The following is a 19,175-nucleotide window of genomic DNA, read 5'->3' as shown; positions in this document are numbered from 1 at the left end:
GAGTGTTACGATTCATTCGATAGCCTCTCGAGCACAATCCATATTCATGCAAGAATTGGTGATTGAGGATTTTATAAAATATTATAATATTGATAAAAAAAAAATGAAGGTAGGTACAACTAGGCCGTGAGCAGCACAGCCGCTTTGGCTTCATATTCTTATATACATGAAATAGACTTTCTTCAAAACACAGCTTTAATCCTATTTCCAGCCTTTTTCTTGTACTCATTGGTCCCCCACTCAGAATCATAGCAACAACATACGTGACTTCGTATTCTTTTACATATTGAAATCGATTTTCTGGATATTGTTGGGTTAATAATTAGGTGTAGAGGGTGAAATTGGATAATTTCTATCTTTGGTAAATTTCCATCCCATAGTGAAATCGGACAGTCCAGTATATACGCCATCCCGTATTCACATAGAGTTTGGGGAAGGGCCACATTCCTTGGCCCAAAGAGTGTGATGTAAACAACCTATTTTAATGTAAGCATTAGTGACTACTTTCACGGCTCAAACTCATAATCTATGGGTCACATGGGAACAATTTTACCGTTACTACAAGGATCTCCATCATCCAACCAAAGTGTCAAAAAGGGATTTAAGCTCAAAGTTGAGGCGGATCTAGAGCAGGTTCAACTGATTGAACACACGACCTTTAACTTGATCTATAAGTATATTTACATGTCTATTATTGAATTCATCCGACCCCTGACTCATTGTATTAGTTACTGCTATAGCTAGTGCTGTATTGGTGTATTGCTAGTGAACTTACAGAGCGAGCTGTAAAGGTTAAAAAAAACAGATCAATCAATGATTCTGAACACATTACATGAACTTAAAATTAGCTTATGGTCATCATAATTCACTTATAACGATTGGATTCATGTCTCATCGCTAAAAAGTGATAGCTAAAGGCCAGATTTTCTTAGTGTGTAGGCTAAAATTTAGCAAATAATTTCTGATTTGGTGCTCGACGATCAATTGGTTTAAGTCAAAAAGATCAAATTTTCTGTTTTATCTTTGTATCCCACTTGTGTAAGGTAAAATATCTAAGTTATATATAATCTAGGATTTTTATAAATAGCATGATAAATCTCCAAATTATTTGACAAAGAAATTTAAGCTGTTTTATAACAGTTGAACCGGATAAACTATTGACAAAAGAAAAAACAAAGGAAAAAGAGGAACAATCAACAAGTATTTTCCAAGGCTTAATATATCACCCGTGTAAATAACATTACACACTATATTATAGTAAGTTATTACTCTATTTTTTATCGTATTATGCTTAATATAAAAAGTTACCTGTGGTTCTATGTCAATTTTAATCCGACAGTGTAAAATAACATAAAAAGATATCATAATAAGTGAAATATTTAATGAAGACGAAAGACAAGATTTATAGAGTAATAAAACCATTTTATTATATTTAGTGTTACAACAAAAGATAGTTAACCTTGTACACACCATAACATGTCCAAAAATCTCACTAGCATTTCACAAGCAAAAAGTAACTGGACTACTTCTACTCAAGTTTTTTACCTTCTGTAAATGGAAGATGACAAATAATTAGTCAAAGCTGGGAAAACCTCTCTACAAACTGCAGCCTCTTTTGACACTGTTTGGAACTGTTTACTATTACAAGAGGTGCATGTTATTATCTTCACATGTGACTGTGAGCCAACAATCTTCATTTCTGCACAGTCTTTTAGGAGCTGAGCAGTACTGTATTCAGCTAATAATGATTGTTGTCTAATTTCCCTTGCTTTTGCCATTTCTAGGTTGGCCAATTCAATCAAACACTTTGCTTCTTGTCTCTTCTCTGCAGCCATTGCCTTTTCTTCCATTGCTATTTTCAGGATTTCTTTTGCTTCACTTTTTAGTTTTGATACTTGTATTGCTGTGTCTTCCATAATCAAAGCTGCTGCTTTCTCATTGTGTTGGACTTGGTAATAATTATCACTTTGACTACCAAATGACAAATCTAATTGTGGGGTGTGTTCATTTTGCAAGAAAGAAGAATAATATGTGTTTTGGTTATAATTGGAAGAAGTGAAAAGCTCAAGTTCAAGATTAGGGTGATCAGTAGTATTCTTAGGCATTCTTGAATTTGAGTAGTTTGAAAAACATTGTGGTTGCAAGAAAGCTGGCTTTGGTTTTTGCACATCACATTCTTTAGTAGTAGTAGAAGTAGTACTCTGTGCTTTGCATGAATCTTGATGTTCAATAAACGTTTCAACTCTGAAACAAGCAATTAAAATAATGGGGGTAAAAACCAAGATTAAAAATGGGGTAGAAAATTGTACCACTGAATATGTTAAAAAAGAGCACACTGAATATGTAGTACCTTACAAGACAATCATTAGGTTTAACACTACGGATGTTACCAATTCAAGTACTCCTAACATGGTAATCTCATCTTGATTTGTGTGTATAATATGTATTCTTAAATTGAGTTTAATTAGCATACACTATATACAATGGCAGTATAAATTTTAATACTAATATTTTTTTTTACACTATCACGTCGTCTAAAAACTAACTACAAGTAACATTTCACAAAAGTGAGATTAATACCCTAATAATAATTATATGCTACGGAATGTTAAAATTCACTACTAAAGAAGAGCAGTTCCGGTGCATAAGCTCTCTTTATGCACGAGGTCGAAGACACATTAGGTCTTATGTATCCGGCCTTATCTTGTATTTTTGCAAGACTGGACCGTTTTCGCGGTTTGACCTCGTGAAATCTTTATCACACGACGATAATTTTTACTATTATGTCAAGACTCTCCTTCGATAAAATAGTGTAATTTTTTTTGCAGTGTATATAGATTAAAGTCTATTCTTTATCTTCTTCTTTAGAAAAAAAACTGGATAAAAGAAGATGATGAACCTGGAGAAAACTCGACCACAGTCACAAGAATGGCCTCTGGTACCACAAGTTTTGATGTGAGCTTTATAATCCGATTGAACAGCATAACCTTTAGAGCATTTCTGACAAACCCATTGTTTGTAATTGCTATGTTTCCTTCTGAAATGTTTTTTGATTCCCACAAGGTCTCCTAGTGCATGGCTTGGATTATGGTGCACACAACTTGGCTCTGGGCATACATATACTCTCTTCTTTACTTGCTCCATCTCATTCTTCTCTTCTTCCTTCAACAAAAAGTATACCCTTTATAATCACTTAAACTTTTAAACTAGATAATCACACAATTTAATATAATATCAGAAAAAACATGGATTCATATGTAGATTCAATTCCCACCAGCACATATTATCAATTTATGTGTTTAACTAGGGGGAGTTAGAGGGGCGGAAGGGGTTCACCCTTCACCGATAAGGTCAAAAATGTTTTTTATTTACTGTCAGTTTGACCCATGAAAAAGAAAAGTTAGGTTATATGTAATAAGGAGTTTGTTTTCTCTAATAGTTTAAACTTTTCCGTAGATTGAATGCCCACACATGAATACAATACCTTCTTCTTCAACTTCCATGGAACCTTATGGCGTCGGCGGTGCATCTGAAGATTCTGCTCTCTTTGAAAGCTAAGGTTACAGATTTCACAAACGTAACGATCGGATTCCATTAGCATCTCAGCTGTGAGATACACAACTTGTGCATCAGGATCTGCAAAAACAATTATAAACACAAGCATCATGCTCAGTAATACTCGAGTCTACGGATAGGGTTAGATATATATTTCAGAATTTAATCACTCAAACTCATAACTCATTACGTCTAAATTCTGAATCTGCCAAACTTATTTTAAAGTTATAATGGATACCACAAGAGCTAAGAAAAAGAAAGATTATGTATATATGTAAGTAGAAAAAGTAAAGAAAATTCTACTAAGTAATTAATTAACCTGGAGTACCAGCAGGTCTTCTTTTTCTTTTGATAATGAAACCATTTTCTGGGGAAGAAAATGGTTCAGACTGAGAAGGAGCTGGAAACAAGAAAGAGTGGCTGGCTAGCATGGGTCACTGTTGAACTGAGATATTCAACCAATTTTTGTGCTCTTGCCTTTTGGCTTCTTAACTTTTCTATTTGGATAGAGGAGGAGAGAACGATTTAAAGCCAATATATATATATATATATATATATATATATATATATATATATATATATATATATTGTATAGTACTCCAGTATGCCTCCGATTATTTTTTCTTTTATAAAACATAGGAAAAAAGTTTATTTTATACCATCAACATAATTTAAACTGTTATATAACAGTTTACTTATTATTTATTCTAGATATAGTTCAATCAATGTTACCCTTTATGTCTAACTTATTACTACTAGCTTTAATGTACGTGTGTAACGCGTCAATCAACAAAAAATATATATATCAAAAAATAAGTTGTTGGTTGTACCTCTATACATTGAATACACAAGTATAAAAATAACATAAATATTACTCCATTAAAGAATATATTAGAGTTATTTAATAAATATAAAAAATAATTTTTTAAAAATGATGAATGTTGATCCGATTAAGTTAGCTTAAGGAAGGAATAGATCTCTTCCTACCTACCTCAAATGCCTTATTGGGATTCAGGCTTTGCTTTCTATTACTGAAGTTAATTGTTTGTCTTCTTTATTGAGAGATTAATTAGTAAGATATACTTGACATAAGAAAATTTATGATAATATTATAATACAATCTATTCAGATTCTCTAAAATTATATTTATTGAACTTGACATGCAAGTGTGAAATGTCCTTTCATCAGTGCTTCGATAATTTGATGTTTAATGATGATGGTCATAAGAAAATTTATATCTGATAATATTTATTAGACTGTATTGATATATTGTAGATAAATATTTGGAACATGTATTTGATTAAAAGGCAGAAATGTTGCTCAATTTTATATGCGCAATGCATTTTGTTCTATTAACGTTTTACTTTAGATCATCTGCTTTTAAAATAAATAGATAGATATAGACGGTTCACACGTATTCTGTTAAATCATTACACAATTTATATAAAATATCTTTCTTTCTCATTTTTATAATTTTGAAATTTATTAGGTAATTATAGTACTTTTAGATACAATTAGTTATCTTATTTTAATAAATAGTACTCTTAAATATATTTATAATTATTGATTCCTCACTACACATAAAGGATTATATAATTTAGTTGTTCGAAAATGATCACTCATTCTAAAACATAAGAAAGAAATAAAGAAAACCTTGAAAATACTATCTTTTCTTAATGATTATTTACGTACATAAAAGAAATAGATAAAATTTAGAATTTGAAAACTTTACTCAATATTTCTAACGTGTTCAAAATTTAAGAACTAATATAGAATGTATTGTTGTTATATTAAATAATTCTAATAAGAAAATAATTTATAAAATATAAATTTTAATTAATTTTAAAGTTTCAAATATTAGGGCTTAATATGATTCAAATAATGAAAGATTTAATAATCAAAATTTTAGTTAATTTTAAATATTAGAAAAATAAATTACAAGTTTGTCAAATGTAAAAATTATTTTTGAAAGGCACCACATGATCCTCGAGTAGATTTCTTCAATTCATTAAACAAAGCAATTCAACAAAATGAACAACGTGAAATAAGAATTCTATCCCTAGCTAAAATAACCGGCAATAACTCAAAAATTATGACATCAGTATATGATGATACAATTTGATTTAGCGGTTAATTCAGAAATAAAGTTGCACCTCTACTACTACATGATAAAAATCAATGCACCGTCAATTGTTAGCGAATTTGACTAACTTAAAAATACAATTTTATGCGACGATGTAAACATCAATACATCATTAATTTTTAACGATTTTGACTAACTTGAAAATATTTTTTCAGTAAGTGAAATAAAATCTAGATAATAATGAAAAAAATATGAACGCGAATGAGAACCTGCAAAAGATATTCATGGGTTGAATCTTCGGTTGAAAAAATAGAAAAGCGCTTAATGGCCACATGTAATCTATGAACAAATAAATACATACATTTTGACACTTTGACCATGTTTATAGTCCTCTTCAGTTTCCATTAGCCCCCTACATATACAATCATATGATACTATGTGTTGTGTACAAAAAAGAAATAATTAAACAATTAATAATTAAATACACGTGTGAGTTCACGATTTGTTTCTCCAAAATGTCTCTAAATATATACGGTATAATAAGATGACAAAATAGGTAGCGAAGTGCAAAAAATATAGCTAAAAGTTTTAATAAGACTCGGTCTATTTTACTCAAAAAATAGAATCAAGTGTCAAATAAAACGACGATGAACATGACAAATCATAATATGATACATTATAGTATTCCCTTATGAACTTCACTTATTGTTCATAAGACAAAATTTAGATGGATATAACTTAAATTGCTAGGAGAATCTCAAGTTCATTAAATATTTTACAATCAATTTCTATTTCCTTATCAATTTAGATTGAGATAGCAAATTTAGGAATGAATTTTTTTTAATTGAGCGTGTCTTATGACAAGACCTTTCCTCAGGTTACATTGACAAAATAAATAGGACACGCAGAATTAGAAAAATTCATACTCAAGACAAAAATAAAATGAAAAAATGCACAAGATAATTCATTAGTTGGAGGCCACCAACTTTAACTTATGTTAATATTTTAAGGGAATTATTTGATCTATATAACATAAAATTTATTTATTCATTTTAATGTCCTAAATAATAGGACTTTACATAGTCGTTCAATATGGAAAGATTTGATGAGTAAAGTTTAAGTTGATTTTAAACTCTTAAATATTTGAAATAATTAAATGATTATTCCTAAATATTAGAAATATAATTAAAGGATTATACCTACATATTAGAAAAATAACTTAAATTACTATTTTGTCCAATGTGAAATAAGTTTTCACAGGATAAAAAAGGCAAATGACATTTCACTAAGGGCATTCGTACTTTTAATATAGTATAGATTGAGGAGTTAAACAGAGTTTAATTTGACCATATTTTTTGTAAATAATTTGAATTGTTAACTACTCCTTATTACTTTTGATGTAGTTTTTAAGTATGAAAAGTTTATTTCAAAATATTAAAAATTATGATCAAATTCACATGAAAAATCAATCAATTTGACCCTCGTACTCCGAAAAAGTTCATATAAACTAAAACGAGAGTATTAAATAAATTATATGATAATTATTAACTTTTAATAGATTTGATTGTATAAGTTTTCTCACATCATCGGTGTATGAAATTTAAACTCTACTTATTATAGATTTCATATTTTCAATTTATGTGTCTTACTTTCCTTTTTAATCTCTTTATAAAAGAATGCTTCTTTCTATATTTAGTAACTCCTTAACTTAAACTTTTCACTTGGCATATTTAAGACCACATGTTTAGTACATTACACATCTTTAGTTTTAGACCACAAAATTTACAAGTTTTCTTTACTTTCTTAAACTCCGTACACAGCCAAACAAAGACACATAAATTGAAACCGATGGAGCGGTTATGATAAGAATGATAATCAATATGCTGTAATAGATTAATTATATTGATAGTGTAAAAAATAGTTACACTATCGGTGCATATGTATTAAATAAAGAACTTATCTCATTATTCTTTTTTCCTTTTGTAAGTACGCGACACAAATATTTTCGTATGAGACGTACTTAGTAGTTAGTACCATATCTGCAGTGAAAATTCCCGTGAGATTTGATATAGTAGATAGAAGTACCTATATCTGAAAGAGGGATAAAACATATTTCCAAGTCTAAGTAATCCTTTTCTCATAATTTTTACGTTATGATAATCTAATCCTTATAAATATTATTTGCAAATTCATGTTTGATTATAAAAATTATTTAATTACTTTAACTTCAACTTGATATATTATTTGAATGCTAATATCTTTGTTTTACAATTAGGTCCATTATTTCAATTTTAACTTGAAACAGAAAATTTGTTGAAAAATTAGTTTGAGAAGTATTTCGAGTAAAAAATATCCTTTTTTCCAGCTTCAACCAAATAATGTCCATACGGTTACTTGCTGTTTTAAGTATTCTATAGCGACATCACCATATGCAGAGGCAGATTCAAGATTTAAATTTAGTGGGTTCAGCTTTTAAGATTTTTAGCAGTCATTGCACTGTTAAAATTATAAATTGAAATCTAATGAAAATTTAGTAGATTTTTACATCTAAATTCATATTTCTTGTAGAAAGTTATGGGTTCAGTTGAATCCGTAAAGGTCAAAATACTACATTTGCCCCTGAACAGATGGATGAACTACTAATGGTGATGCTTTACGTGTAAAGACAATTATAACTTATCATAAATCAGTGCTCAATAATGCACGAATTAATTCGACAAGTCGAAGGTTTTGTCAAATTTTCATTTTGCTAATGTAAGGTCATGAGTTTCATTTTCATATTCAGCTTTGAGAATGACTTGACTGGTTCAAGAATTGGAGAAACAACTAGTTAAAGTGCTAAAACCAATAACATAAATGTAGCATTGTCCCTAGTTGGCTCTTTGGAACGAAACAAGATAACGTGAGAGTTCAACTATTGTTGAGAGAATTAAATTAGAGTCGCAAATTATGGCTTGTCTTCGTCGACATCGTATTTGAAAAGCTTTCTTGTTTTTTATGCACATAATTTTTTTTTTATATTATTAGTGTATCGAAGATAGTTAAACTCTAGATCTTAATATATGTCGATCAATTAATGGAGACAATGAAGTAGAGCTTTGGAATAACGATAAAGTTGATCAGTGTGACTTATAAGTCATGAGTTTGAGCCGTGAAAACAGCCACTAATGCTTGTGATAGAAACTAAGAGTCCACCAAACTGTATAGAAAACCTGGTTCTCTATCTGTTCTCACAGAACACACACACAACAGTATGTAAATGACACGGTGGAATTTTACGTGGAAAATTTTCAGCTCACGGGATTAAAAACCATGACCTACCCTTGTAGGGTTTCAACTTCACTACTGAGAAAACTTTAGATTACAACCTATTGTAACCTAGAAATTAACTTCTTAATCCCTTACTTTACTAACTTGTAACAACTCTATTACAAGTCACTTTGTCTATTATAAAGACTTACAACTCGACTAACTCTAGTCAAAACACAAACACATAGTTTATGATTTAACAAAGATTTCCTACAAAATTGCTTCTAACTAAGCTAAGTAGGAATTACAAGTAAGAAACTTTAACAAAGGTGCAATACAACTAAGGAAATGTAATGACTCGATGCATGGAACTGGTCCTTGTTGTATTGTTCTTTGTTCTTGAAGCACTTGAGAATCAATTGTTGGATTGATGCACAAACTTGAGAGAAAGCTAGATTGATTCTTCAATGTTCAAGTCATGTTTTGTCTTTGGCTTAATGTTAATATAACATTGGTGACATCACTTGAATGATGCAAGCATGTTTGGTTCAGGAGCATTCCCAATGAAATTAACTGATGCACTGTTTTGCACTGTTGCATATGCAGGCATCAACTTTACAGCTGTTGGGAAGTTGACTTGTACGGTCACCAAGGGAACTGATGTTCATCTGTTTCCATGCTGTTTCTATGACTCTAAAGATTTGAATTATATCCCCGATTTTGAGACTTGTTGATCTTAAGTACTTGAGAATGTGTAACATGTTCCTTATCTGGTTCTTAGCATTAAGTTTGTGTAACGACCCGATCAGTCATTTTAAAAGTTGTAGCCTTATTTTCCCATTTACTGCTCATTATGTACTTTATAACTGTTATGTGACTTGCCGGGGTAGTCGATTCGGGTCCGGAGAGATTTCGGAATGAATTGAGACACTTAGTCTCAAGGTTGAAAGCTTAAGTTGAAAAGTTTGACCGGATGTTGACTTATATAAAAATGATCTCATAATAGAATTTTGATAATTCCAATAGCTTCGTATAGTGATTTTGGACTTAGGAGCATGTCCAGAAAATTATTTGGAAGTCCGTAGTGGAATTAGGTTTGAAATGGCAAAAGTTGAACTTTTGGGAAGTTTGACTGAGGAGTTGATTTTTTGATATCGGAGTCCAGTTCTGAAAATTTTTATAGCTCCGTTACATCATTTATGACTTGTGTGCAAAATTTGAGGTCAATCGGACTTGATTTGTTAGGTTTCAACATCGAATATAGAAGTTGAAAATTCTTAAGTTCCTTAAGCTTGAATTGGGGTATGATTCGTGGTTTTAGCGTTGTTTTATGTGATTTGAGGTTTCAACTAAATTCGTATGATGTTTTAGGACCTGTTGGTGTATTTTGTTGAATTTTCGAGAGCCTCGGGTGAGTTTCAGATGGTTAACGGATCAATTTTGGACTTTGCATTCCACCTGAAGAATGCTGGCTATCTGTCACTGATTTCCTTCTACGCGATCGCATGAGAATGTCCGCGATCGCGTAGGCTAAGTGGGAGCAGTGAGATTTTGTGCTATGCGATCGTGTGAAGGCATCCGCGATCACATAGGTTTAGTCAGGTTGTGCTACGTGAACGCGTGGGAAATGCTGCATTCGCGAAAAGGAATGAGGCAGAAGGTTGGGCCACGCGTTTGCTCTATGCGATCGCGTGTGGCTGTCCGCGATCACATAGGGCTGAGGATCCTGTGCTTCGTGATCGCGTGAAGGACACCGCGATCGCGTAGGGTCTTTTGTGGGCATCTTGCAATTGCACTTCGCGATCGCGGGACCTTATCTGTGATGGCATAGAAGAAATCACTGGGCAAAATGATTAAGTTCTGAAAATGAGACGAATTTTCCATTTTTACCAAATTGGAGCTCGGGAAGAGGCGATTTTCGGGAGATTTTTAAGGAAAATAACGGGGTAATTGTTCTTAACTCAATATTGGTCAAATTACCCGAATCCATGATTGTTTTTAACATTTAATTGGTGAATTAAGTTGGAAGATTTAGAAAACACTCTTAGTTTAATTTGAAGATTTGAGGGTCGAGTTGATGTCGGATTTTAGTAAAAATTATATGGTTGGACTCGTGGTTAAATGGGTGCTCGTATTTTGTAATTTTTGTCAGGTTCCGATACGTGGGCTCCACAGGTGATTTTTGGGTTAACTTTCGGATTTTGTTAGAAAAAGTTTTATTTTCTTATGGAATTTATTCCTATAATTTGTATTGATTGAATCGAATTAATTATAATTGGATTCGAGCCGATCGGAGTCAGAAAATTAAGGAAAAGGCATACTGCTTGACTGATTGAGCGCAATTTGAGGTAAGTGACTTGTCTAACCTTGTGTGAGGGAAATTCCTCTTAGGATTGATATTGATATGAAAATGTTGATGTGTTCAAAGTCGTATACACGAGGTGATAAGTATGTACACGGGCTAAATATGGAAGATTATGTATTTTAATTGTGTAGAGCACTGTTGCATATTAATTAAATTATTTTATTTTGTTATATTCATCATCCTTAATATATTTTCGTATCTTAAATTTGCCTGACCTGTTCCTGCTAAGTGTGTTACCTGTTTAGTTAAAATTCTGTTTCTTTTGTTCTGTGCATTATTTGAAGGATGAATTTTTTAAATTTAAATGTTATTAAAAATGAAGTATTTTACATTTAAATTTTGATATTTAGACAAGGTGTTAAATTTGTGAAATATTATTTTTGCTAAATATTTTGCGAGATTTATGTACTCATTGTCATTGAGCCGTGAACTCCTTGTTGTGAAAACATATTGTTGTTGATTTGTTTTGGCATGAGCCGTGAGCTCTTTATTGTGAAAAAATATTATTGTTGTTGATTTATTTTAGCATGAGTTGTGAGCTCCTTATTTTGTAAAATATTGTTGTTGTTGATTTATTTTGGTAAGTTGAAATATTTGGGCACTTGAGGTGCAAATTGTGATATATTATGATATTGATACGCATGCGGTGGAATAAGGTCTGGGTGTTGAAGCGCACGCGGTGAGATAAGGGTGGCTTGATACGCGTGGCTAGTAGGGAAACTACTAGATGTCATGCGGTGTGATAAGGGTGGCTAAAACGCGGGATGCTATTTCGGAAAAAATATTTTCTTTAAAATTAAATGTGAAGACTCCTGCGGTGATATAAGAAAATGAGATATTGTAAATTTATTTATGATTTGGGACTACGAGGCGGTATTTCGGGAGTTCCCTTGTTGATATTTCTTTATCGCTGCATTTGCCTTTGATTATTGTCGTGATTTTTCTTAAAGTTGTAAATTTCTGTTTTCTTTTCGCGAGGTATTATTTGCCTTTATTCTGTGTAATTTAATTGTGACATACTACTTACTTGATTCATTTTCATTGTCATTTATTATTATTATATTGTTAAATATTTTACCATATATTTTATTATTTCCAGTAGGGCCTGATCTGACCTCGTCACTGCTCTACCGAGGTTAGGCTTGACACTTACTGGGTACCACTGTGGTGTACTCAGTGAGCTACCTGTGTACGGATACTTCAAGGTATATCTTCCAGCGGCAGCAGACTCCGGAGTCCCCTTCTATCCTTATTATGTTGCTTCTTTATTTTCTTTAGACTCTGATATATAGAGACATTGAGGAAATATTCTTAGAAGCTTGTGACTTATTTCTACCGGGTTTTGGTAGTTGTAATTATGTGAATTGCAAATTTATTTATTTTAGATTTCTATTTTTATTCCGCATTGATAGGCTTACCTAGTATTAGAGACTAGGTGCCATCACGACATCTTACAGAGGAAATTTGGGGTCGTGACAGTTTGTTTTATCATCAAAACATAACATGGATACATATAACAACAGGGATACATGGAACCTATCAATTCCCCCTTTTTGATGATGACAAACTCATAATTGAAATTTCCCTTGAGAATTAGAATAACATACGCATAACCTGTATTCCCCCTGAATCTGTTCCCCATCTTGTTGACCCAGAATGACATACGTATAACCTGTATTCCCCCTAAATATGTTCCCCATCTTTTTCCCCCTCAATTGATTATTCCCCCTTTTGGTATCATAAAAGGATTAGTGGAAAGCAATAAGCAAAAAGAAGTCCAGCTTGGTTAACTCATGCCACATATGTGCACACAATCATGACTAAAAACATAGCAAAAGAGCAAAGTATACACAACAAAAAGGACGAAACTTCCATTAATTCTTGGAAATGTAGCAGGGAGCGGTTCCATCGTTACCAAAACATGCACAGAATAAAAATAACAAAAATGGTACAAGTCATAAATACATTAGGACTAAAACAGAGAACAGACACTAGGAACTTGACACTAGGAGTGAGAGCATTTTTTAGGGAGAAATGGAAAGGTAAGGCCCAGATGAAGAGGCAAGGGTTCTAAGAAGGATGTCCATTCCTTGCCTTCAACTTCCGTATCTCTTCGGTGGCACTGTTCTGAGCGTTGATCTGCTGACAGATAGTAGAAGTGTTGCCAATCGCTCCAATCTTATCAATGCACTCACGCTCTTCTAGGGTGGTCTTAGAGAAGGTTTGCTTGCGAGTTCCCACCTTAGCTTTTCCCAAAGGGACTTTGAAATATTCAAAAACTGTAGTGAGGAGGAACCCGTAAGGCAACCCATGATTACCATCCTTGAACTCTTCCACCTTCTTCATGTGTTATATCATAAGACCAGGCAGGTTTATAGTGGTGTGTCCATCCAGTGCTTCCATGAGAACCAAGTCTGCTTGTGACGTAATGGACCGCCTTTCTGCACATGGGAGCAGGACCTTGTTCACCAATTCAAACAATAGTTGGTACACTGGAAGGAGGGCCTTCTTGTGTACCCGTCCCCCTGCTGTACTGCCTTATCCTTCATAATGACGTTTCTAAAATTTGTAGAGCAGACCTCCTCAAAGGAGGACGTCCCATCAGTGGGCACGCCTAAAATGGCTCTCAGTATAGTAGTGTCCAGCACAAAATCAACACCATTCACTGTTAAACAAATGTTATCATCCTCAACTGTGAAGAGGTTAGCATAGAAACTACGCACCTCTGCCTCATAAACTTTAGGACTGTCACTAGTGAAAGATGTGTCCACTGTTGGTATTCAACAATTTTAGCCAATTGGCGCATTCCTGATATGTCAAGAATATTAGGGGCAAATGTGCGGCCCCACAACACCCTTTGGGTTCTCAAATTCTCCCTGCCAATATCCTGGGTTGCACCAACCTTGGCCTTCTTTGAGGAACCAGGTTCCTCACTGGCACTAGCATTCCTTTTCACAGATTTTCTCACACTCTTCCCTTTTTCTGTAGATTTCTTGGACATCGTCTCAGCGGACTCCTCACCCACATTTTCACCAGATTTTTGACCCTCAACATTGCTCACTTCCATCTCACTCGCCAATGACTCTTTCTTGGACTTTGGAATTGTAGGTTTCTTTGATGACTTACAAGCTAAAGAACCAGGTTATTCTTCCACCTCAACATCCACATCAACAACTAGTTCAAGAGGTACTACCTTCTCATTCACAACCTTTCCATCTTTCACCAACCGCCTCTTCTTCTTGCCCTCTTTGCTTTTCCTTAAAACTGACTCAAGTTCTTCCTTCTTCTGCAACCTCGTGATAGGTCTCTTAGAAGTTGACCCCTGGGGAGGTGCCTTTTTATTCCTAGCATTAATGAATCTCACCAGAGCCAAATTATTATAATCTTCTTCTTTACTATCCACATTCTCCTCCTCAGATAGAGATCGCATCTCCGGAACCACAATTGATAATGGCTCAGCATAGAAATGAGGAGAGGGGGCGTTATCAGTACTGGCCTGGGATTCTTGTGAAAAAATAAGGGTTTTATCCCCATTAGAGCTAGAGGTTTCTTCTGGGGCAGAGGGATCAGGTCCCTAAGTTGGTTCCCAGTAGTATTGTCAGGTGCCGAGGTTTCGACATGCACCAGTTCTCTACCCTCGACCTCTGTACTATTATCTTCCCCTTGAGACTCACACACATCCTCATGGTCCAATCAAACTTCCCTTAACAGTGATTAAAATCATAGTTTCTATAGCTTCCCGTTCTTATAACTCCATAGTATCTTCAGAAGGCATAAGAGAAGCATTACCTGTTGGATAAAATCCTGGGGCTATCATTGTCGATTCATCAATGGTATGACCCACACCTTGTTCTTTAGTAGAAATTTCTCCCACTGGTAGACTAGAAATTTCTTGATTTTCTTCTTCATCCACTGTAACTTTGTCAACCACCTTTTTCAGCGAGGCAGAAGGAGAGGTCACAACCACAAGTTTCTTAGGAGTCGATGTTTTGCGACTTCGATGAGAACCAGAACTCGACTGGGTTGGAGAGGAAGCAGAGGGTGCTTATGACTCTAGCTTAGGGTTTGGGCTAGTCGGAGTGGGGAGTGTGGTCTCTATCACTGATGCTTCAACGGATGAGGACACAATGGGGATGATGCTTGGAATATTTTGTGTTTCCTGAGTGTCAGACATGGTGGAGTGTAGTGAGTTGAAGAAGAGAGTTTGAAGAAGGAAAAGGGAAATTTTGGCTTTTTGATGTGAACAGTTATGAAAGTGACTGTGAATGGATTTATTTAAGAGGGGTGAAGAACCGGTTGGGTATTAATTTTGGGTAATCAGATCGCTTAATAAAGGGTAAGATGCTTAGGTTCAAGAAGCAAAAAAAAAAAAAAGAAACTGACAATTTAATACCGTTTAAAATATTGTGCATGAGAGTACAGAGGAACTACTAACATGTGTCAAAGGAACCAGGTTCCCTAACAGAGTTTGAAAATGTAAGCCTCATCCTTTGACCAATCGTGCAATGCATTAGCTACTTGTTTTCTCTGTAATCGTCATGCGTGTCTACCTGTAAAGGTATAGAGGTGAGTTGGACAGTGCCAGAAAACACTTTTTAACTATTTTACCTGTACATTTCTTTCGTATACAATTATCGAGGGACCAGGTCCTTAGCTTGATTTCATCAACCCTAGTGCCACACGATTCTTTTCAAAATGTTCTCTGCTCAATGCTTTGGTGAATATGTCTGCAATTTGATCTTCTGTGCTGCAAAATTTCATGCAAATGAGCCCTTTTTCAACATTATCTCTGAGGAAGTGGTGTCGCACATCAATGTGCTTTATTCTCTTATGTTGAACTGGATTCTTGGCCATGTTGAGAGCACTGGTGTTGTCATATAGTAAGAGAACACAGTAAGAAAATACACTAAAATCTTTCAGCTGTTGCTTGATCCGTAGCAATTGAGCGCAACAGGAGGCAGCTGCTACATATTCAGCTTTAGCAGTTGAAAGAGCCGCTGAGTTTTGCTTTCTTGTACCCCATGAAATCAGGCATGATCCCAGAAAATGTTCCATACCAGAAGTGCTTTTCCTATCTACCAAATATCCAGCATAATCAGCATCAGTGTATCCAATTAAATCAAAGTTATCTCCTGAGGGATAGTAGACAACCAGGTCCTGTGTGCCTTTGAGATACCTCAGAATTCTTTTGGCAGCCTTCAAATAGGATTCCTTTGGATTGGACTGAAACCTGGCACAGAGTCCTACATTTAAAACAATATCTGGTCTGCTTGCTATGAGATACAAAAGTGATCCTATGATACCTCTATACATAGTTTCATAAACAGGAGAACCAGGTTCATTCATGTCCAGACGAGTAGCAGTGGCAATAGGAGTATCAATGATCTTTGATCCTTCCATATCAAATCTCTTCAGAAGCTCCTTGATGTACTTCTGCTGACTTATCACAGTCCGCTCAGTAGTTTGCTTAACTTGCAGTCCCCAAAAGAAATTTAATTCCCCCATCATACCCATCTCAAACTCGCTTCCCATAAGTTTTGCGAATTCCTCGCACAATTATTCATTAGTTGCTCCGAAGATGATGTCATCAACATAGAAATACACAATTAGCAGGTTCCTCTCTTGTTTCTTCAAAAATTAGATGTTGTTAATTTTTCCTCTTGTAAATCCATTTTCTAGAAGAAGTTTGGGAAACCTTTTATACCAAGCACGAGGATCCTGCTTTAGCCTATATAATTCCTTGTCAAGTTTAAAAACATGCTCAGTATGTTCATGATTCTCAAATCCAGGGGGTTTCTTGACAAAGACTTCTTCCTTTAGAAAGCCATTCAGAAATGCACTTTTGACATCCATTTGGAATAATTTGAATTCCATGTGAGAAGCAAAGGCAATGAGGATTCTGATTGCCTCCATTCGAGAAACTGGAGCAAATGTTTCATCATAGTCAATCCCTTCTTCCTGATTACAATCTTGAACTACTAGCCTTGCCTTATTTCTAGTTGTGTTTCCAAACTCATCAAGTTTGTTTCTGAATACCCACCTGGTTCATATAACAGTTATATCAGCAGGTCGTGGAACTAGGTGCCATACACTGTTTCTCTTAAATTGATGAAGTTCTTCTTGCATAGCTGTAATCCAATCAACATCTTTTAATTATTCCTTGATATTCTTGGGCTCAATTTGAGAGAGAAAGTCTGAGAAGGCAAGCGTGTTTCTTGCCTTTGATCTGATTTAAATTCCTTAATCAAGGGGAGTGACCACATTTTCAAGAGGATGTGAGCTTTTGTGTTTCCAGTTAGACACCTGAACCTCGTTGTGAGATGGTCCAGGTATTTCTGATTGTGACTCTCTCTCTCTCTCTCTCTCTCTCTCTCTCTCTCTCTCTCTCTCTCTCTTTATATGGAGTTCCTTGAACTGCATCAGCAACTCTATTTTCAACTTCAGTTGTTGTGATTGAGGAACCTGGTTCCTCCCCATCAGTTGGAAGAATAGTAGTACCATCATCATTTGATTCCTTGACATGACTCATCATATCATCTTTTCCATTTGCTATGTCAATGACTTCATCAGGGACAGTTGACTGTTCTCCCTCTTGATAAATATTATCATGTGAATCCTTCCCACACAAATGGTGAGATTCATCAAAGATTACATGTATGCTTTCCTCCACATATTGAGTTCTTTTGTTATATACTTTGTAAGCTTTGCTTTGTGACGAATAGCCCAGAAAGATTCCTTCTTCACTTTTGGCATCGAACTTTCCAAGTGCTTACTTACCATTGTTGAGGACATAACACTTGCAGCCAAATTTCCTTAGATGTGTTACCTTAGGCTTCCTCCTATTTAGTAGTTCATATGGAGTTTTGATCAAAAGGGACCTGATCATGCACCTGTTCACCAAGTAGCATGCAGTGTTGATAGCTTCTGCCTAGAAGATTTTTGCAATGCCGCTATCAATCAACATTGTTCTTGCCATGTCTTCAAGAGTCCTATTCTTCCTCTCCACCACATCATTTTATTGAGGTGTTCTTGGAGCTGAAAAGTTATGTTCGATGTCATTTTCAGCACAAAATTCATCGAATTTAGCATTGTCAAACTCTGTGCCTGACCTGATGCTTATTACATTATGGCTCATCTTCACTTGGATATTTTTTACAAATGCAAAAAATACTTCAAATGTTTCATCTTTGGACTTGAGAAATAAAGTCCAGGTGAATCTGGAATAGTCATCCACAATGACAAAGATGTATTTCTTTCCTCCTCTACTTGGCACTCTCATAGGTCCACATAGATCCATGTGAAGGAGATCAAGTGGCCTTGAGGTACTGACTTCATTTTTGGGCTTGAAAGAAGATCTGACTTGCTTTCCTTTTACACATGCATCGCACACCTTGTGATCTTTGAAGTTTGAGTATGGCAGGCCATGAACCAGGTCCTTCTTGACCAACTTGTTTAGCAACATAAAGCTTGCATGACCCAATCTTTGGTGCGATAGTTCAGCATCATCATTTACAACACTCAGACAACTGAGATCTCCATTTTGCAGAGATTCAAATTCAGCAACATAGATGTTTTTGTATCTTTTGGCCACCAAAACCTCCTCACCAGTCACAAGATTTGTGACCGTGCATATTTTTGACACAAATTCTACCTTGTTTCCCTTTTCACATATTTGGGAGACACTTAGCAAGCTGTACTTCAACCCATTCACGTAGTACACATTTTCAATTTAGTGAGAAAGAGACTTCCCAGTCCTTCCAACTCCAGAATGTATCCCCTTTTGCCGTTACCAAAGGATACACTCCCTCCTTGCAAGGCTTTGAGTGAAAGCAAATCATTTGTGCTTCCAGTCATGTGCTTCGATCAACCACTATCCATGTACCATTATTGACTGCTCGCTTTCACTGCTCCTTGCACAAGAAA

General features: G+C 34.7%; 1 protein-coding gene across 2 annotated transcripts; it reads right to left on the bottom strand.

The window, feature by feature from the left end:
• Window positions 1-1,401: 1,401 nt before the first annotated feature.
• LOC104108889 (zinc finger protein SHOOT GRAVITROPISM 5-like) lies at window positions 1,402-4,076 on the bottom strand. 2 transcript variants are annotated; one of them, XM_009618040.4, is made up of 4 exons: window positions 3,884-4,076; window positions 3,485-3,636; window positions 2,900-3,162; window positions 1,402-2,244 (listed from the first exon to the last, which is right to left on the bottom strand). In XM_009618040.4, the coding sequence occupies exons 1-4, from the start codon at window positions 3,984-3,986 to the stop codon at window positions 1,542-1,544; spliced, it is 1,221 nt and encodes a 406-aa protein (XP_009616335.1). In that variant the 5' UTR covers window positions 3,987-4,076; the 3' UTR covers window positions 1,402-1,541. The 2 variants fall into 2 exon arrangements, with proteins under 2 accessions (XP_009616335.1, XP_009616334.1); XM_009618039.4 differs by having other exon boundaries at window positions 3,875-4,075.
• Window positions 4,077-19,175: the final 15,099 nt, after the last annotated feature.

The sequence above is a fragment of the Nicotiana tomentosiformis genome, chromosome 5 (genome assembly GCF_000390325.3).
Source record: "Nicotiana tomentosiformis chromosome 5, ASM39032v3, whole genome shotgun sequence".
In the NCBI taxonomy this organism is placed as follows: domain Eukaryota; kingdom Viridiplantae; phylum Streptophyta; class Magnoliopsida; order Solanales; family Solanaceae; genus Nicotiana; species Nicotiana tomentosiformis.
This window is presented reverse-complemented; position numbering and strand designations above follow the sequence as displayed.

Excerpts from the sequence above, each read along its gene's own strand:
- LOC104108889 (XM_009618039.4), bottom strand. The coding sequence starts at position 3,986 with ATGCTAGCCAGCCACTCTTTCTTGTTTCCAGCTCCTTCTCAGTCTGAA. Across the intron at positions 3,637-3,874 it reads AAGACCTGCTGGTACTCCAG|ATCCTGATGCACAAGTTGTG; the intron begins GTTAATTAATTA and ends TTGTTTTTGCAG. Across the intron at positions 2,245-2,899 it reads TGTGGTCGAGTTTTCTCCAG|AGTTGAAACGTTTATTGAAC; the intron begins GTTCATCATCTT and ends TGCTTGTTTCAG.